This window comes from Lepidothrix coronata, unplaced genomic scaffold, assembly GCF_001604755.1.
Source record: "Lepidothrix coronata isolate B3197 unplaced genomic scaffold, Lepidothrix_coronata-1.0 Scaffold316, whole genome shotgun sequence".
Classification (NCBI taxonomy): Eukaryota; Metazoa; Chordata; class Aves; order Passeriformes; family Pipridae; genus Lepidothrix; species Lepidothrix coronata.
The window spans coordinates 414,588-434,999 of record NW_016690496.1 but is presented as its reverse complement, the minus strand read 5'-3'; the positions used below and the strand labels follow the sequence as shown (position 1 = coordinate 434,999).

The 20,412-nt window shown below is 55.9% G+C and overlaps 1 protein-coding gene across 1 annotated transcript in view; it reads right to left on the bottom strand.

The window, feature by feature from the left end:
- Positions 1–20,412, bottom strand: part of MLLT6 (MLLT6, PHD finger domain containing) — a 43,756-nt gene that overhangs the window by 8,413 nt on the left and 14,931 nt on the right. Inside the window, exons 4-9 of the mRNA XM_017837897.1 lie at positions 19,870–20,054; positions 12,093–12,194; positions 6,853–7,027; positions 5,536–6,132; positions 4,080–4,261; positions 3,358–3,475 (exon numbers count right to left, since the gene is read on the bottom strand). Of these exons, the coding sequence (XP_017693386.1) occupies positions 3,358–3,475; positions 4,080–4,261; positions 5,536–6,132; positions 6,853–7,027; positions 12,093–12,194; positions 19,870–20,054 (1,359 nt within the window). The remainder of the gene's footprint in view (positions 1–3,357; positions 3,476–4,079; positions 4,262–5,535; positions 6,133–6,852; positions 7,028–12,092; positions 12,195–19,869; positions 20,055–20,412) is intronic.

Here is a 20,412-nt window from a genome sequence, read left to right as displayed (position 1 = left end):
CAGAGCCAGAAGGTCCCCCACGAGCCTCCTTTTCTCCAGGCTGAGCCCCCCCAGCTCCCTCAGCTGCTCCTGCTGCTCCAGCCCCTTCCCCAGCTCCACTGCCATTCCCTGGCCACGCTCCAGCATCTTGATGTCCTTCTTGTCATGAGGGGCCCAGAAGTGACCCCAGGATTCGAGCTGTGACCTCGGCAGTGCTCAGTTAAGAGGGGGGAAATGCTTTAGTATCCAGAATCCTCCCCCCCAGCCACCCCTCTGTCCCAGGAAGCTGAGGATGGAGCCACATGCAGGATCTCTCCCATCCAAGGAGTAATCCAGGAGTGAACTGTATTTATCTGCCATTTGCTTCCCATCCCCAGGGCCTGCCAGCCCATAAACACACGCTCCCCTCGCCCTGGGACGTGTCAGATGTTGTGACTACAGCCCACACCAGCTGGCTCAGGGCCCCTCCTCTTCTTCACACAACACGAGACAGTTTCTCATGTGCAAGAATCCCGGAAATCTCCTGCAGGGAACGCTGTGATTTACAGTGGGATGCCCGGAGAGGGGGATTTTCTGCGGCTGGGAACAAGCAAACGCAGCTGTTGTTCAGCAGCTCTCACAGACAGGTAGGAGTGGGATCCTCGCTCCTTCATCCCCACGGGAATGTCCCTCTGGACACTGATTACAGCTGGGCCATCCTTCTGGGCAGGAGCTGTGGCTTTCTGGAGGTGACCAGCAGTTGCCACTCGACACTGGTCTTCCAGTATAAGACCTGAGAGCACCTTCCAGTGCCTAAAGGGGCTCCAAGAGAGCTGGGGAGGGACTTTGGACTCAGGTCTGGAGTGACAGGACAAGGGGCAATGGCCTTAAGCTGAAGGAGGGGGGATTTAGATGGGATATTGGGAGGAAATTCTTTAATATAAGGGTGGGGAGGCCCTGGCACAGGTTACCCAGAGAAGCTGTGGCTGCCCCAGCCCTGGAAGTGCCCAAGGCCAGGTTGGATGGGGTTTGGAGCAACCTGGGCCAGTGGAAGGTGTCCCTGCCCATGGCAGGGGGTGGCACTGGATGACCTTTAAGGTCCCTTCCAACCCAAACCACTCCATGATTCCACACAAACATCCCCAGCCCACCCTGTGCAGCTTCCCCCAAACCATTTTAACTTGCAACTAAATAAAAATTGGGGGAAGCTTTGACTTCCTGCTCGTCCCTGTAACGTCGTTTGCTGCAGCCCAGGGAGGCTGCACACACAGGATTCTGGTTTCTGAAGCAGCACCAGGCTCCACATTCAATTATCTCCTGGCCAACACCACCCTGATGTGTCCAGAACAGGAGATGACTGAGTTATCACCCAGAGACAGCCCTTCCCGAGGCAGCCAGCATGGAAAAGAGGCTTGAAGACAACCAGAAGAGATAAAAACGTTTGGTCTGTCATCATAACACGGCAGGATCCAGGACAAACCGTGGGAGGAAGGACTAGACAGTAGCTCAGATAAGAATCAGACTCTCTGTACTGCCAAAGGCAGCGTGGTTTGAACCTGCAGCAGTGAAAACAACTCCTCTGTTCCCCCAGTTCCCTCCAGCACATGGAAATGGGGAAAAGCTGAACTATTGCTGCAGTGAAAGCTCTGTCTCCACGGGATCTGTCTGCACAGACACTCTCAGGAACAGGAATCTGAATTACAGACAAGGTGGGATTACTCAGAACTTCACAACCATCCTGTTAAACGATTTGGGATTAAAGGCATCACCACACTTTTAAGTGAAAAGGGCCCCCACACAGGAGGTTTAATGCATGTTAATTAATCCCCCTGGAGAAAAAAAAAAAAGCAAGTGAATTTGGCTTAACGCCCTCTGGGCCACTAATTCCAGGAGGAGATAGTGATGGACAGAGCTTAAACGTGACAAAACCAGGGAGCTGTTCTTTAAGGCTGCCTGGAATTGGGGAAAAAAAGAAAAAAAATTATCCTGAAGCTTCTGAGATCCCTGTCAAACAAACAACAAAAAAAAAAGCAATCTTGGAAAAGGAAATTAAGGATCAGGGTTTTTTTTGTTTTTTTTTTTTGAGCACTTTGTATGTTGGATTTTGCCTCCATGATTCACTCTTCAGTAGCCCCAGGGCTGGAACAGGACCTGGATTCCAGGATTATCCCTGACAGGTGATTCCTTCCCTCTCCTGTCAGCACCTTGCCAAAACAACAGCACGGGGGGAGCAGCACTGGGTCGAGGGAAAGGTAATTCCTTTCACCCCCTTCTTTCCATCCCTTAATTCCAGGTGGGTGAATCACTCCCGACTCGCAGCCCCAGCGATTCCCACGGGCTGAGCTGTGCTGTCCCCTCCCAGCTCAGGGACAGACAGACAAAATACAGCCAGGGACACACAGAGGGACCTTCCAGGGGCTTGCACAGGTCAGGAGGAAAAAACCACACGTGTCCATTCATGCTTCACATGCCCCCTTGTTAAGGCAAATGAGGGAACAGTGGTGTGGGATTATCTGGAGCACTCTGAGCCACCCCTAATGAGGGCTGTGTTTTCAAGTGCTTGTCACTCAGCGTGACACCAGACAGGCTTTTACCTCCCAGGATTCAGCATCCAGCACAGCTGAGCTCCCAGATTTCTGGGTTAGGGGAGCAGGAGGCTGTTGCACCAGTAACTAAACAGCTGAAAATCAGGAGGGTGCTTTTGTTTAACCACTGGTGCGAACCAAAAAAAATCAGCCCTGCTCTGTCTGAGGGGGGGGAAAGAAAAGTAGGGAAATCTTATGATGCTTCAAGTTTTCCTGCTTGTTAACCAGGCAGCTCTCCAAGGAAAATGAATTTGCCTCGGTGGGAAAAAAAAAAAAAAAAAAAAAAGAGCAGTTGTAAGTGATTCGGGGCTGGCACGTTGGTGTTTGGGAGTGGAAAACCAGTGGGGTTTGTGGCATTCAGGACAAAGCCAAAGGGGAAGGGAAGAAAGTAACTCGGAACAGAAGAGGAAGATGAAAATTCGGAGTGTGAGAGAGAGAGAAATCCAAGGAAACAAAGCCCAAGGAAACAAAGCCCAAGGAAACAAAGCCCAAGGAAAAGCTTTTGAGGTATTTTGAGCAAGGAAAGCTCGTCGTGGCTTTCACTGCGTGAAAAAAAGACAACAAATTCTCCAGGGAAGGACTTGACACTCTTGCACTTTTCCAGGGAGACACACACCAGCCAGGGACACACCAAATGTGCTTTAGGGGAACACAGGCACCCCCTGCTCAGGGAGAGCCCCTCTCTCAGCCCTGACTCTCACACAGAGGGGGGGAGCAGGCAGGGAGGGCAGCTGGAGATGACCAGAGTTGCCTCCACTCTTCCAGGGAGCCCCCCCTGGGAATTCCAGGCTCACATACCTTGGGATTCACGTACCTGCCCGGCTGCTTTCCGACTGGTTCAGGAGGGGGTTGATCGACAGCCCAGATGTGAGGGGGCTTCCAAAGATATGTGAGGAAGGGAGGCTGAACGTTGAACCTGCCAGTGAGAACACCTGCAGGGACAGCAAGCAGGGAGGGGGGAGATGTGGCTCAGAGAAGTGACTTCTCAAAAGCACAAGAGGAAAATAACTTCATTATTCCATCTCTTCCCGACTCCAACCCCGAGAGGGTGTTAAAAATATCTCTCTGGAAGTCTTGCTAGACAGCTGAGATCTTCCCAGCCCTGCCTCAGAGCCAGGAGCCTGAAGGAGCCGTGTTAACACTGCAAAACTCTGTAAGACACCTCTCAGAGAGCTCCTGACAAGGACGAGGCTCCGTGTCCTGGCACAGCTCACCCAGCTGGGACCTGCCAGCCCTCCCTCGGGGTGCCTGTGCTGCTGGGCAGGCAGGGCTGGCACTGCTGGCAGGACCCAGCACGGGACCCAACCACCAGAGCAGTGGGAAGTTCCCAGTCAGTGGGAAGCCACCTGTCCTTTCAGGCTCCAACTCCTCCCAAACCCACACAGGTCGTGTGGGCTGTGACACGAAACCGCCCCCAAAGTGCAGGAAGAGCAGCTGTTCCCACGTGGGAAAGCAGCTCCCCCGTGCCCACAGGTGGCCCTGGCTCTGCCCAACCCTCTCCCAGAGCAGCCCCTGGGCAGGTCCTGCTGTTCTTACCTGCGTGGTGGACACGGAGGAGGAGGAGGCTGGGATGGTGCTGGCGAAGGGGGAGCGGTTGAGCTGCGGGAGGGACGAGGTGCCCTGGTGTGCCAGGAGGCTGGAGGAGAGGGGGGTGCTGCACACAGCCCTGAGCACCCCACCCCCGTGGGAAATGGGGTCCTTGTTACTGGTGTAGATCCCTGCAAGGGGGAGGGGGGAGATGGGTTAGAGAGACAGGATTCCCTCCTCTCCCTTCCAGGGCCTGGTTTTCAGCAGGGCTGGAGCTCAGTGGCACCAGTGCAATTCCAGGGTGGTCTCAGCCCACAACCCCTCTATCCAAAGGTGTATCTCCGAGTTTTCCAGCCTTGCCCCTTCCCCAGTGCATCCAGATGCAATCCAACAGGCAAATCACAGCGTTGGGAGACTCACCCAAGGCACGAATCGGTGGCAGAAGGGGGGAGTGGACTCAAAGAGTTCACACACCTGCCCCCTTCCGTGACAAAAACGGGGAAGAGGGAGAGAGGAGAGAGCTGCTGCCGAGGGAGGGGACCCGTCTGCCTTCCCTTGGCTCAGGAATGCAGTGCCCAAAGCAGGGGGAGCCCTGCCAAGAGCTCTGCACGAGAGAAGAATGGGAGAGAACGAGCAGAACAGGGCAACGAGCGAGAACAGGGGGAACACGGAGGCCTGGCAGCCTCCTCCTCTTTGAAACATCCCTTTGTTTGTTCCAGGGAGAGGCAAAAAAAAAAGAAAAAATTGGCCCAAGGTTAGGGCTGGGGAAGCTGCCTGGATTCCTGCAGCTCTTTCCCTCCAGACAAACGGCCCAGGCTCCTGGAACACAACAAAACTACCTCCCCCCCTGCAATCTGACCTAAATTGGAGCATCTGCAAACAACCCACAATAGACCGATGACAAGTTCGGCTGCCAGAACAGTGTCAAACCTCAGCCCCTCCTCTGCTGCTGCCTTAACCCCTTCCTGCCCCGGGTCCTGCCTGTCCTCACTCTGGCCTGGCTGGGGAAGGCAGCTCAGGCTGGGAACAGCTGTGAGGACGTGGATGTGGTAAGAGCAGGACGGGAGGTTTTGCTTTTAAAAGAGGGGTTAAACTTGAACCACTGAGGAGAGTCTCTAATTTGGGGTCAGACTGTGGTTGTTCTGGTTTGGCCTGTGAATATCCCTCTTTATCGAGCTGGAAATTCAGCTCTGGCTGGCTGAGGCTTTGCAGCCCTTGAGCAAAAAGGGTTTGGAATGTCCCCCCTCCCCAGCTCAGACCTGCACCCCAGCCCCAGCCCCAGCTGACCCGGAGGAGATTCCAGGATGAAGGGCCACAGCAGAAAGGGGGGAGCCCAGAGGTGGATGTTTATGGGACGGAATTCAGGGGACTGGACGCTGCAGGCAGGTCCAGACAGCAGCTAAACGTGACGAGAAAAGGCTGGGAAAAGCAGCTGTGCACACCTGGAGCCCCAGGGGGAACATACCTGAGCCCAGCAGCGGGGACTCCATGCTGAGGCTGGGCAGGTTCCCGGTGTGGCTGAAGGAGCGGGAGGAGTTGCCGACGCTGGAGCTCACGAGGGAGCCCCCGGAGAAGGGTGATGAGGACGTGGAGGTGGACCCAGCCAGCTGGGCCCCCAAAATCTCTTTGCTTTTCCCCCCCTTTGGCCTGCCGGGCCCGTGCTTGTTCTTCTTGCTACCCTTGTGCTTCTTTTCCTTCAGCACCTCTCCCTCCTCCAGGCTGAGCGACGGCATCCGCTTGTGGCTGCTGCTGCTGCTGCTCCCACTGGTCCCACTGGTCCCCACCGAGGGGCCACTGGTGGGATTTGAGGCTTTGTAGTCCACAGGGGAGGCATCCCGGGCTCTCTGCTGGCTCACAGCCGAGGTGGAGAAGCGCATGATGGACCCAAAGCCGGAGAAAATCACCTTCTGCTCGAAGACGTCGCCCTTCTGGCCCTCGTACAGGGGGGAGCAGTGGGAGGAGGACGAGGAAGACACAGGTTTCCGGTACTTCTCGTCGTCCTGCTCGAGCTTGGGGAAGGTCACAAAGTCCTGGGAGCACTGCAAGCTGCTGCAGGAGGTACCTGGGGGGGCACACAGGGGAGGCAGGGGGTGGCAGAACTCAGCCCACGAGGCCACAGGAGCACAGGGGCACAGCACAGGTCCTTCCTCCCAGTAAAGGGCCCGAGCTGAGCCATCCCTGTGACCCCCCCCAAGCCCTTGGATGCTCCCTGGGAAGCACCAGCAGCAGGTTCATCCCCACCTGTGGTGTCTGTTTTCCCCCATCCCTGCATCCCCCAGGAGCATCCCAGGGGACGGAACATGACAAGAGCTCGAGAAGAACCGAGCGAGGTCGGAGCAGATGGGAGCCCTGCAGGGCTCTCCCTCAAGGCTCAGGGGAGCCTGGCTGTCAGGTGTGGGCTCAGGGCTCTCCTCTCGTGCTCCTCAACCACAACTGCAGCCTGAACCACCTACGGAGCAGAGGGCAGGTGCTGCCCAGATTGTCTGAGCACAGAATCCCTTCCCTCCTCCCTCCACTCCGACATCTGGAGCTGATTTTCCTCACGAGCCCGTGCAGGAGGGGAGCTGGAGCACTCCTCTGCCTCCCTTCTTCCCTCTGTGCACGGAGCTGGGAGCAACCAGACTTTTCCCTTTCCCTTCAAGGGGTTAAAGAGGTCGCCACTGGCAAGGGTTGAACAGGTGAACAGGTCTCTTTGTACACAAAACATCACCACCACTCTCCCCTTCCTTCTCCTTCATCCCCACCCTCTTTCTTCTCCTCTCCCTCCTCCTTCACCCCTTACCTGCAGGCTGGAAGGTCCCGCTGGATGAAGCCGAGCTGAAGCCAACGGAGCTTTTCCCGCTTCCCGTCTTCTTCCCCTTGTGGCTGCTGCCATGGCTCGAGGACTTCCTGCCTTTCACCTCCGACCTGCCGACCTCTGAGGTCTCCTTGCTCCCCTCATGGTGGCTGGTGGAGCCCTGGGCAAGGCACAGACGCGGGGGGGACTCACTCGGGCCAGATGTGGCCCCAGCGGGGGCTCGTTTTCCCAATTTCCCCCCAGAGCAGTAATTGCCCCCTCTGCCCACACAAGGCTGGCCAGGTCAGGTTACTCAGGAGGGAAAGGCAACATTTCCCTCTCTTGCTGCCTGGTGGCACCAGGCTTTATACTCCCCAGGGATTACCCTCATCCCATGGAAGTGCAGGAAATTAAAGAGGGCACTGCAATCAGGGCACAGGCAGCGGAGACTCCCCGCGCCGACCAGCCCAAGTAAACTCTGCATCTGGCCAGGATTCAAACACATAGTTCAGCTTCCTCTCTCAGGTGTGCTGCTCTCAGCACAGTCATTCCACCTGGGGGAACTTGCTCATCCTTGTGCTGTCACAGGAGTTTCCCAGAGCCAGCCCAGGCCTTCCCAAACCTCCGGCAGTAAATTATTCCCCCGGTGACGCCCGCAGAGCAGCGTCTGACCACGCAGCAACAGATGCTCCCCAAACCCCAGATAAGCCTGCTGGAGACAGGGAAGCAAGGGGGATGAAGGGGCTGGCCAGATGCTGGGAAATCCAGGAGCCTGGGATGAGAGAGAGAGAAGTGTGGGAGTTCAGCAGGGGGAGAGGGGGACGGAGGGAAAACCGGCTTCCCTGGGGTGCTCACTCTGGGATACGAAACCTTCCCCTTCAAATCAGTTCCAAGCCAAGCCTAAGTGTTCAAAGATCACTTCTTTTAGGTGTCACTGCAACCAATCAGTATTATAAATATGGCTCTACTGTGATGGCTGCGGCCCAAAACACCTGGGCATTAGTGAAAACACCCTCCCATTCCTTACGGGGAAGGCAACGGAGGAGCACAAATCCCTTCCTGCCATCCCTGGCTCCAGCTGACCTCTTCCTGGGGAGAGCTGGAGGAGAAAGGGGCTTGTAAATGCAGACTCATGAATGCCCAGATAAAAATCTATCCCCCTGGTTCCTCCCACATGGTTTAATCACTCTGCACAATGCAACAGCTGGCAGGATAACACACACCAGATGTGCCGGGAATATGAAAGACAGGAGGAAGGGAGTGGTGGAAATTGGGGGGTGGGAGGGGGGAGAGGAGGAGGAATCTGTATTTTCTCATCACAGACTCCTGGATGTAGGAGATTAAACCTCCTTGATTTATGAGCTCAGAGGGAGCATGAAAATCTTTCCGCCTTTCCACATGTGCCTGGGGAAGGGAAAGGGGAGCGGGGTCCGGGGGCTGTGGGAAGGCCTGAGGCTGCTCTTGGAGTCACGGGAATGGGATGGTTCTCCTTCCCAAAATTCGCTGGTTTGGAGCTCAGCACAAGGTGCAGGAGGGGGAAACCACACGAGGAGACTTGTTCCAAATCCGGAGGGTCAGGAGGGGAGCGCAGGGAGGGCAAGGGGGGGATGAATGCAAGGGGGGAAGGGGGAAAGCTGAGCTGGGAAATAAATCTTAATTGCAAAATTAAGGGAAAGAAAAAAGAGGGTAAAGAGGGGCTGAGCTGAAGGTGGGGTGTGGACACACTGACGTGTGGGGCTGACCTGACCCCAAAGACCTCCCTGAGAGATCCCAGACACTTCGGGGCAGGATTTTCCCACCTCCTGCCAAGCTCCAGCCCAGATATTGTTTGCCAAGCAGGTCACAGCAGATGGGTCTGCAGGGTCCTACCACAAACCCTCCTCCCCACAAAGGGCCCTTCCCAGCAGAGCCTGAGTTTGGGGAAGAGCCCAACCACTGCGGGACAAAGTGCAACCACACCAAACCCTTCCCCTCCCTGCGCCTCGAGTGCTGTCCCTGCGAGCTCCCTGGAGCTGCAGAACCTTCCAGAAGACACACGTGGGCTGCCAAGCACAACACAGCCTGGGCTGCAGGGGAGGGGGCTGCTGCCATCACCCCAGTATTAATTACAGTAACGAGGGCTGCAGTCCTGCCCCCTAACGAAGGGGATTCTGCAGCTCAGGGCTGGATCCCTGAGCACAAACAGAGCCTTCAATCCCTGGATCAGCTTTTCTCCAGGGGGTGGGAATCTGTGATCTGTGTGTGTGCAGAACCACCAGCATTCCATGTGCTGCACAGGGGTGTGGGGGCAGCAAAAAATGCAGGGAACCACCAAGGAAGTGAGAGGAGGAGGAGGCAGGAGCCACGTTTAGAAAGGTCTGTTTAAAGCAGCCACGTGAAAAACGTCACCCCAAAAACCTGGTGCTCCGGCTGGGGGGTGAGAGACCGATGGGGAAACTCCTGGCTCTGACTGGGAGAGGTGGGATGGGGGCACCTGGAGGGCTCAGCAGAGGTGGACACACACCTCCTGCCCCATCCCTGCTGTCCCCCAAGGGCTGTCCCCATCCCTGCTGTCCCCCAGGGACTGTCCCCATCCCTGCTGTCCCCCAGGGACTGTCCCCATCCCTGCTGTCCCCCAGGGACTGTCCCCATCCCTGCTGTCCCCCAAGGCCTGCCCCTGCTCCCTCATCATCCCCCCGTGCCACCGAGCAGCTCCCGAGCTCCTCCCTGGGTAATCTATTTAGGGGGAATCAGAGCATCCCTGTGCCTCTGGATTGGCAGGAGGAGCTCCTCGGGGAGGCACTGATGGAACACAGAAGGGCTGGGGGAGGCTGGGGATGTGTGGGAAACACGGAGAGGCTTTGCCCTGGATTAAAGTGCTGGCGAGGGGAAGGAGGGAGGGTGTGGAACTGCAGCAGCCCCTCAGCTGGGAGGATCAGCCTTTCCAGGCTGGATCACAGGGTCAGGGTCAGGAATTCCTGTCCCCACCTGCACCATCTCTGTGTCTGAGCCACTCACAACCTTCTTCCACAACACCACAGAACCGTGGAATGGGTTGGGTTGGAGGGGACATTAAAGCCCATCCAGTTCCACCCCCTGGGCAGGGACACCTTCCACTGGCCCAGGTTGCTCCAAGCCCTGTCCTTGGACACTTCCAGGGCTGGGGCAGCCACAGCTTCTCTGGGCAACCTGTGCCAGGGCCTCCCCACCCTCACAGGCAGGAATTTCTTCCCAATATCCCACCTAACCCTGCTCTCTGTCAGTCTGGACAAGCCACCTTGCTGTGCCTCAAGGTTTCCTATTCTCCTGTGCAACGTTGCACTGGTGGAACAATCCAGAAAGCCTCACACAACCCCCCTCCCCTCCAAGGGGGCTGTTCAGGGTGGTAACAGGCTCTTAAACTTAGGATCAAATTCGATCTGGAGTGAGCACCTTTGGCAACAGAGTCTGAGCAAAAGTTTGGGATCTAGGCACAAAAAAAAAAAATGCACAAAAAAGTAAAATACACTCTCCATTCCGAGGGTTAATAACAAATCCCTGGGGAAACACTAAACCCTTGTCAGCTCCAGCACAGCCACAGCAATCAGGGTCTCCCCAATTTCGGCCTGCAGGGAGTTGAAAGCCGCCTGTAAAACTGAATTACACCCTTCCCTCCGTGTTTATAAAGGGCTGGCAGGACTTTGGAGGAGACAGTGGGTGATTGTCTGACAACTGCTCTCCCTGGCCAAGAGGCAGGTTTTGGGTTTCAGCTCAGCTTGAAAATAATCTTCTCAGGCCATCAGGTCCTGTCAGCTCCGTTAACCGGGTGAATCCGCTGCTCCCAACAGCCAGAGCTGAGCTGCCCTCACACCCCCCCGGGGAAATCAGGGGCTCTTTGGAGCAGGGAAAGCAGGAGCAGAGCTCAGAGGTTGTTCTGCTGGAACTTTCTGCTGCTCTCAGCCTTGCCAGGGCAGCTCTGACCTACACCCCCCCCTTGGCCTCACACAAATCCTCTCCAGTCCTAACCCCAAGCCCCTGTGCTTTCACCTCCCAGCCTGTCCCTGCAGTGCTTCCCACACAGCCAGACACTGCCAGCCTGGGAATTCTCCTTCCCACCAGACACTGCCAGCCTGGGAATTCTCCTTCCCACCAGACACTGCCAGCCTGGGAATTCTCCTTCCCACCAGCCAGTCCTGCCACGGAAAGGACACCCAAGCCTTTCCAAGCAGCATTTCTGTGCACAAAGGGACGTTCCTTTGGGTCCCTTTTCCCAAAAGCACAGGTTTATTTGTTCCAGCAGGAGCCTGGCCCTTGCCCTCCTCATTTACACCAAAGAGCCCTGCTAAGGAGCTGCATTAATTCCCATTCCCGCTCCCGAGTTCAGCTCCAAAGGTCCAAGGACTGGAGTGACCCCACTTGTTCCCTGACCCTGAACAACTGCAGGGCCTTCACCTTGCTGTGTGCAAGCTCAGCTGTGTCTGGGCTGCTCCCCAGGATTTGGGGCTGTCAGGAGTGACAGAAATCCCAGGGCTGTCCCGATTTACAGCCAGGGGTGAGCCCACGTCAGCAGCAGGGAATCCCAGGGATACCCTGACACCCTGACTGTGCCACCCCTGGCCATGGAGAGGACAAACTCACTCAGGTGACACCTTCCCAGCAGGGAACTGGATTTTCTCTACACCTCAGGAGCAGAACAGGCCCCCACACTGTGCCCCTCTGCCTGAGTCTTCCCGAAATGGAGGAGCTAAGAACCCAAGCTCCCACTGCTCCCACGGAAAAGCTGCCTCTTGGAAGCACTTGGAAGAGCTTGTGTGCTCCTGAGGTTGTCTCCTTTTTTCCCTGATAAGGGAAATTAGGGGAATAAACCAGGACAAATATAAAATGTAAGTCTAATAAAGGGTAACACCCCTCCCCAGGCCCTGCCTTGCTGTCCCACGTGAGCAGCAGAAAAGGCCAAACCTTGGGTATTCACCTATTCTGTGAGAGCTTCAGCTCTGCACATCTGCTGCAAACCAGGCTGGCACTTCCAGCCCAATCCCTGGGGGGTTCACTCCGTGATTGTGTCGTCAGTGCTGACAGATACCAGCAGAGCTGGACAGAAACCAGGAGAGCTGCCTGGAAAATTCCCAAGGTGGGCGTCGAGAGCAGGAACGTGACCAGTTGGGAATCAACCCCAACGGACAAAAGCCCTTCCTGAGCTCCCCCTGCCCTGCCCTGCCACTGCCAGGGGGGTTCTCCCCATCCTCCCCCCCCAAACACTCCCGTGCCAGGGGTGCCAGGGGTGGTACCTTGTCGGTGGTGACGGGCACCGGGGCCGGGGGGAGGCTGCTGGGAGGAGACTCCGGCCGCTTTTTGTGCTTCTGTTTAGGTCTCTCTTTGTCCTTCCGACTCTGGAAAAGAAATCAGAGAGCACTGGAAGGGTAACTTTCCCTCTGCTGAGAGTAACAGTTGTAAGGGAAAAGAAAGGAGGGTGTGCAGGGGTGGATTTACAACCATACATTCGTATCCCTCTTTCCTTCTCCACCCATCCACACGAGCCCAGGATCCCTTCCCCCCACGTCCCAGCTTCTGGCTGGAAGCATCCCCAACTATCTCTGCCCCAGCTGCAGCCAACATCTGGAGAGCAGAATACCAACAGAAGCCCCAAATCACTTCATGGTAAGATGATAGGGAAGGACTTAACAAGCTCTGGCTGATTTCTGGAAACCTGAGCTTTGCTCTTGCCATTTCCCCAAAGGGACCCCGTGCCCCTTTGCCCTCCCCTCTCTTGCCTCTTTTCCAGGGTTTCCCAGATCCACCCCGTCCAGAAAAGGGGAGGACCTCGATCCCAGCACGTGCTGCACGTGCACAGGTAGAGAGAGCAGGTGGTGGAGAGCTCAGAGCCCACCCCAGAGACCCCCACACGCCCCCTCCCCTCCCTCCCAGCAGCTGCTCCGGGTCTGGCCCTGCTGACACGACACAGACTGTTGGGTTTGGTTTGTTCATCCTCGTTTTATCCTCTCCCTGAAACGCCAGAAATGTGGGATTCTTCAAACTGCAAACCAGGGAGAAAGCCCTGGCTGGAGAAACAGAGTCCTGCCTGCCCCTGGTTTTGTATCCATCCCCCTGGGGAGTGGTGGAGAAGGGTGGATGGGCAGGACTTGCTCCATCACATATTCCTGCTTCTTCCCTGCCTTCCTCATCTTCACACTCCACACTGAGCTGACACAGGAGCTTTTCCACGCCACAAATACCAGCTAAAAAACGTGACTTCCTTCACTGGAGCTGCAGGAACTCCAGTTCCAAACTTCCCAGTGTGGTCACAGGAGAGCTGCTGTTGGATAAACACCTGCATGAGATGCAGGGCTTGGAAAAATCCATCCTCCCACCTCCCAGACTTTTTCTGGGGGGGGAAAAATGCCTATTTTTGCACACACTACCCTGGCATGGGTGGTTCATCCTAGAGGCTGAAGTGCCCAGCTTGGGTTGAAGGTGTTTTCAGAACAGTCACATCAGAATTCCCTGACTCTCCAGGAAGATTCCTGATTGCTCCCTCATGCAGGAAAAGCCCTGAGGCTGCAGCTGCCAGCACATGCCAAAGTTGGGATGCTGTCAGGGAAAAGAGGCAATTCCAGCAAACATCTGAGCTGCACTGTGTGTTTTGGGGGGAGGAGAGGAGAGAGGGGAATAATTAGCTGAGGAATCGATAGAATAAACTGGGAAAAAAAGGGGGCAGGAGGAGGGACAGGGCAGGAGGAAAATGCTGGAGAAGGCAGGTGTGAAGTGAAGCAAAAGTGCTCCAGAAATCAGCACCTCCCAGGGTGGGTCTGGCTGAATTTCTGAGCAGGAGGGAGGCCCACGATCCTGCCACGATGCCAAGGAAGATTTCACGGGGATGAACTGGTGAAAAAAAGGAGGCAAACCCAGCCTAGAACTTCACAGCACTGCCAATATCCATCATTTTATCACAAAACTCCTGGCATTTGGAATATCTGTTAAAACTTCTGTTCCTAGAGCTACAATATTTCATAAGAATCCCCATTTTCTCCCCCCCCTCCTTTTTTAAATACACATTTCCAGCCTTGGCAGTGAACAAGGAAAGCTTGAAAATGTGATTTCTGCCAACTAAATTTGCTGAAAGACAAATTCAAATTAAATCTTTACTAAAACTCATAACGTTTTAAATACTTGGGGGTTTCTTGTGCTATAAATTCCCAGTCTCCTGGGTTTTCTGGGACAGGGAGATGGGAAAACTGTGGCCCAGCTCATTAAGCAGCTCCTCACAGACCACGTGCACACCAGTGTTCACTGCTCCTGTCGCAGTAATAGGTTTTAATATCTCCATCTCCTTTTACAAATGGGGAAAACAGGGCATGCAGGATGAGAGGATTTCACAGAAAGCCATCCATAAATTCAGAGGGAAAGTCAGGGATCACGTGGACACACATTTTCCACCTTTCACAGGTGCTGCCAGTGCCACTCAGGGAAGCCAGGAATGGAAACCAGGGGCCAGACACCTCATTAAGGCACCTCTTGCCAAGCAACTTGCACAGACCTTAAACTTTCTGAACACCACAGAGCTCATCCTCTCGTTTTCAGCCCCCTGAATCCCAAATGGATTTCCACGAGGAAGCTGCAACAGGAGGGAGCAGGAGGCACTGAGTGATTTAATGCCACATGTCGTGGGCAGGATGAGCCAAGGCAGAGTCAAACCACTCTGGGGGACGACAGTGAACCCACACACGTGTGGGGGAAGGCAGGAATGTCCTGCCTGTCACGACAGTGATGCATAAACCCCTTTTCCCCCCCCCCGATTTCACCACCAAACTCACACCCTCCAGCTTCAAAATCCTGGCCTGGAAAAGCTCCCTTTGCTGCCAGCACAGAGCTGGCTCTATATGGGGGTGGGTACATCTGTCTGTGTCCTGCAGGAACCCTGCCTGCACAACAGGGACCAGATTTCTGGAATGCCTCAGCTCCCAGATTTCTGGGATGCCTCAGCTCCCAGATTTCTGAGACGCCTCAGCTCCCGTTCAGACCCTCCGATAAATGATCAGGTTTTCAGAAAAAAAAAAAAGAAAGAAAGAAAAAAAGATCTAAACGCTGGGGGTTGAGCCCTTTTGAAGCTCTGGCCTCGACTGCACGTGCTGAGCAACTGCACTCAAACTGTTTGGGAAAATCTGTGCCCCAGAGCCCAAGCTCTGCTCTGCTCCAGGGGCTGCTCCGAACCAGAAGCACCACCCACACCTTGCTCCTCCACGGGCTTCCCAAGCACCTCTCCCCTTCCACACCACGTCCTCTCCAGGCTCTCCCTGCCATTTCTGCTCAGAACCCACAGGGCTGGGCACCCAGGAGCTCTCTGGGCTCCAGCTCTGCCCAGCCTGGGTGCCCCCCTGCCTTTGCACGCTCGTGTGTCCCCCCTCCAGTTCATCTCTGACACCTTTGGGTGCTCAAAAGGCAACAGGATCCGGTAAATTCTTCAGTGTTCCTGGAGAAATGCAGTGTCCTGTGTTCAAACAGGCAGGACAGCCAATTCTGTCACCCCGTGGGTGGGGTTGGGCTGCACCCAGACCACGGTGGGAAGGTGACGGTGCCTGCCACGGCCACGGCACTGAGAGCTGAGGCTGCTCATCCCTCCTGGACACCTGACAGACCCTCACCCAGCCCAGGCTCACCCCAGGGGCTTTGAAACCTGTGGGTTCTCCCTCCAGGAACCAGAAAGCTGCAAAAGCTTCCTGCAGGAGCCGCCGAGAGGGGAGGGCAAGGCGAGAGGGGGAACCGGCACTTTGGTCCCCTCCCCACCTTGTCTCCCTGGCACAGAGGTGCCAGGAAACTTCCAGGAAACTTTATGGACAACATAAACCACAGGCAAGAGCCAGGCCTGCCTGAAGGAGGAATCAGGGGAGGAGGAGGAGGAGGAGGAGGAAGGAGAGAAGAGGAAACCTCTCACCACCCCCAGCCCACCTTTGCCAGCCCAGCCCAGCCCTACCTTGCAGCCGCCCGGCGTTCCCCGCGGAAGAGCTGCGGGCTGCAGGGAACGGGAACCTGCCCCCAGCACCAAACCTCATGGAAAACAACCTCTCCCCGTGCAGGATTGAGCAGCTGGGGCTTGGCATGTGGGCACGGAGCGGGGCAGCCCCGCGGCGGGGGGAGCGCGGCCGCATCGGGGGCGTGACGGCGACACAAAACCCCCCTTTGGAGCTCCCCGGAGCAGGAGGAACCAAACGGGAGCTCCCGCTGCCAAAAAGGGGCCGGGAGCAGCTCCTCCACCTCCGGCTCCCCTTCCCAGAGCCCCCTTCTCTTCTCATCTGCTGGACACCAGCAATTGGATCGTTAAAAGGAGATTGGGCAGAGGGAAGGAGAGAGGGAAGAGCCGGGAGCTGGGAAGAGCCAAGTGGGCTCTGCTCCCTCCCTCCCTCTTTCCCAGGCTCTCTGAACTCCCGCACCCGGAGGAGGAGGAGGAGGAGGAGGAGGAGGAGGAGGAAGCCTGGCTCCCGGCTGCAGCCACGGCAACAGCAGTGAGGAGGAAGGAAGGCAGCACAGGACGGGAGGGACACGAGGGATGTCCCTGCGACCTCACTGTACCCGGGGCCGTGCCAAGGGCTTTGTGGCTTTGCCTTAAAACACCCTCCAAGTGTGTGAGAGTTTTCCAGCAGGACACACAGCCAGCCCTCTCCAGGCTCTGTGTGCTCCCAACAAACCCATGCAAGCAGCCACTGGAAAAAAAACATCCCTTTGCCCTCTGTGCCTGTGTGGACGCAGAATTCCAGGGCAGACCTCTGTCACCAGCCCCTCGGAGACCCACTGGGATTAGATTTCAGCACAGGTTGCCCAGAGAAGCTGTGGTTGCCCCTGGATCCCTGGAAGTGTCCAAGGACACGTTGGACAGGGCTTGGAGCAACCTGGGCTAGTGGAAGGTGGCAGGGGGTGGCACTGGGTGGCCTTTAAGGTCCTTTCCAACCCAAACCATTCCATGATTCCATGATTCTATAAGCACCTCCCTCTTTCCTGTGTTCCTGGACAGAGACTTTTCATCTCCCTGCAACATTCCATTATCCCAATTACAAGCTGATTGATTTTACTTACGGATTCCAGGTGTTCCCTAAGAACAACACCGGACGAGGGTCTCCCTCCAAAAACACACTGGGATTGGGACATGCCAAAAAACACAGCAGTGCCTGTGCTCCTGCCTGCTCCTGGAGGGACAAATTTCGTTTCCAAGGCCTGTGGCAACTTTTTCGAGCAGACAAAATAGGTGACAGAACATCTGTGCTCCATTCGTGCCCCGTGTGCGTCATCCCTGGTATTTAGCTATTGTTTCTCTTCTTTTTTTAAGTCTTTCTTTTTTTAAAACAAACCAACCCTGCAAAGGCTCCCACAGAGCACACACGCACACTGCAACACCAGCCCCAAAGAAATAAAGAAAATAAGGCCTGAGGAAAACCCAAAGGCTGCAGCTTTCCCATTTTTAAGGCCGGCACAGAAGGAAACGCTTGGGAAATGCTGCGAGAGGCGGGGGATGTGAGGCTGACGTGCAGTCCCATGTCACAATTGTCCCTTGTTCTGCTGAGAACAAGACTCTTCACAAACCCTGGAATTACAGCAGGGCTTAGGAGCCCAAATCCCAACTGCTGAGCCCCTCCTCAGTCATTAACTCCGAGTTTTCCTCGGTAAAGTCTGAGCAAACGGAGCACCTGCAGCCCAGGTGAGTCTGCACCCACCGTGCTCTGCTCACCGAGCAGTGACCGGCTCCTGGCATCGCCTCCAGCTCCAGCAGGACGTGCCCAGGCAGCTGCACAGCTGGACAGGCTCAAGGAAAAGCTGCTGTGCTCCAGGAGCACTCCCAGTTCCAGGGGAACACGTGCAATTAGATCATGCACGGCTGGTCACGTACTCCCAGCCCCGCTGGGAAGGGCTGGCTCTACTCTGGGTACCCTCCCAAAGGTCTGTCCCCACACTGCCACACTCCCAGACCTTCCTCCTGAACACTCCCAGACCTTCCTCCTGCTCCCAGACCTTCCTCCTGCACCCCAAAAAACTGCTCCCAGACCTGTAAAACCCCCCGGACACCCCTGGGAGCTGAGAGCGCCTTCCTCACCCTGCCCACCCCCTCGGCCCCTTCCCATGCCCACTCCCCCTCCCCGGGTGGAAGGAGCTGATTTTGCACTCGTGCCAAGCAATCCCAGCCCTGGAAGGGGCCTCCACGGGATCTGCTGCCTCCAAAGCCTCGGGAGGGGGAGCGGGGAGGCAGCAGCGAGACCAGACGGAGTCCCCGCACGTTTTGGGAGGAACCCAGAGCTAACAATAGTGGCAGGAGCCTCTGGGAGCCTATAAATAACCCCATATTCCTCCTGTTTTCGCTCTCCCCCTGGCGCTGACCTGCTTTCCCAAGCAAATCTGGGAGCAGCCCCCGCTCTACCTGCCAGGCACGTGACTGTGCAAACACAGCAACCCCGGAGCAGCCCCAGCCCTGGCTCTGTCAGTGATAATTCCAGCTGAGCCTTCCAAGCCCCCATCAATCACCCTGATCCTGCCCTTTCCCCCCTCCCTCCTCCCTCGGCTTGCTGGATAAAAATAGCACGTTCCAGTACAGCCCAGCACCTTGTGCCAAGCGTTCCCTGACCCTGGCACAGATGCTCTTCCTCCCTCCCTCCCTCCCTCCCTCCTCCTCCTCCTCTGCCAGCAGCTGAACACACAAGAGGAGCAAACACTCCCCGTGCCCTCGTGGGCAGGATATTTCCTGACTCTTTGGGATTGAGGTTTCCTTGTTTGCCCAAGCATCAGGTAGGGCTTGGGCAGCTCTCCCAGCTCCTCCTGGACGGGGGTGGGCAGCGTTTCAAGCTGGATGTTGTGGGATAACCTCTGTAAATAAAAGGCAGAGCTGTCTTTCCTGCCCACAGGATTGATGGGCTCTCAGCTGGGCACGCCAGGCCGGTGTCAGTCACATTAAGTGATGGCCACACTGCCTTTGGAAAGCCTGGATGCCCTCGGCCTCTGGAGACTGGGCTGAGATCCATCAGGCCTAGACCACATAACCCACCAGAGAGCTGGGGAGCTGCTCTGGGATGTGGGTCACTGTCACTCCCACTCCAGATGATTTACATGCTGTGGATGCCCAGTGCAACAGGACAAAAACAAACCAAAGGGAGCAAACGGGCAGAATGAAAAGATTCCTGCTGGGACCTGCAGGGACGTCACCAGCTGTGTTTGTGCAAGGGAAATGTGGCTTTTGACTGGAGTAGAACATAACCAGAGGTTGTCTGGTAAAAGAGAAAGCTCTGGGGAGAGCTTATAGCACCTTCCAGCAGCTAAAGGAACTCTGGACAACAGCACGGAGTGACAGGACAAGAGGGAATGGCCTCGAGCTGAAGGAAGGGAGGGTTAGATCCACGGTGTGGTGGATTCTTCACATTGCAAAATTCGTGCCCATCAAGGGGCAGGAAAGATTCTTTATTCTGCTGCCACCAGCCTTAGAACCTGAATCCTCAAAAAAAACCCCACATGTCCTGGCCTTTTGGGGCTATTTGTTGTCATAAATAACAACCACACAGGAGCCTCTGGCCTCCTCATCTCTTCTGGCACAGCCCCTTGTCAGAACCTGCCGGGGCTCTGCCTTACACACTCCCTGCTGCTTTTCCTTGAAATATGAGTGTTTGTCACGTGAGCCAGTTGGTTAATTATGAACCTTGGTGTGCTGTTAACGTGCCCTGTAACCCTGCAGCAGCTTTGAGGAGCACACCTTAACCAGCAGAGTCAAACAGCTCTCGCCCCAGTCAGACCTGGCACGCGGTGTTCCTCCAAATAATTGTTTAATGGAGATAAACTTAATTTTCACAGGTAGACCAGAACCCTGTGGCTGGTTAATCTGACTAACAAAACACTCCCTAGTTTACCCTAATTATTGTTCTTGCCTGCACTTAACCTGCTGGGCACTAATCAGCATTTTTTTGTCCTTTAAAACTTAAGACTGGGGGATCTGAGGACAACGACCTCCGGTTCTCGAGCTGCTGTGTTTCAAACCACTCTTCCCCTTGTTCCCCTCGTGGCTGTGGCTCCCTGGACCAGCAGATCCCACGTGGATCTTACCTTCTTTGGCCTGTCGTGGTGGGACACGTGTTTCTCCTGGGCAGGGGATGTGGAGCGACTCCTCCTCCCAGCGATGAAGGAGCTGCTCCCAGAGTGCCGTGAGGTCTTCTGAGGGAAGTGGGCGAGGACAGCAGGTGGAGGGAGGAAAAAAAGAGAGGAAACAGTGTTATCCAGCCCAGGTTTCACTGTTTCAATCAGCAAAGTCACAGTAAATGGTCTGTCTCCCACATGCCGGGGCAAACCCAGCCGGGTTCCTGACTCAGGGGTTCCACGGATACAAACAGCACAGAGATCCAACTCTCCCAATCCTCCCTTCCTGGTGGCCCAAGGACACTTGTCCAAGGAAGGCCCAGCTTCCAAGAACCCACCCTGTTATCCAGGGAAGTGGTAGCAGCAGTGTTGTTATTCCTGAACTCTCAGTCCTGAGCTGGAATCCCCGGGGAAGGAAGGACTCACTCCCTGTTTGCCAACCCCAGGAATCCCCGGGGAAGGAAGGACTCACTCCCTGTTTGCCAACCCCAGGAATCCCCGGGGAAGGAAGGA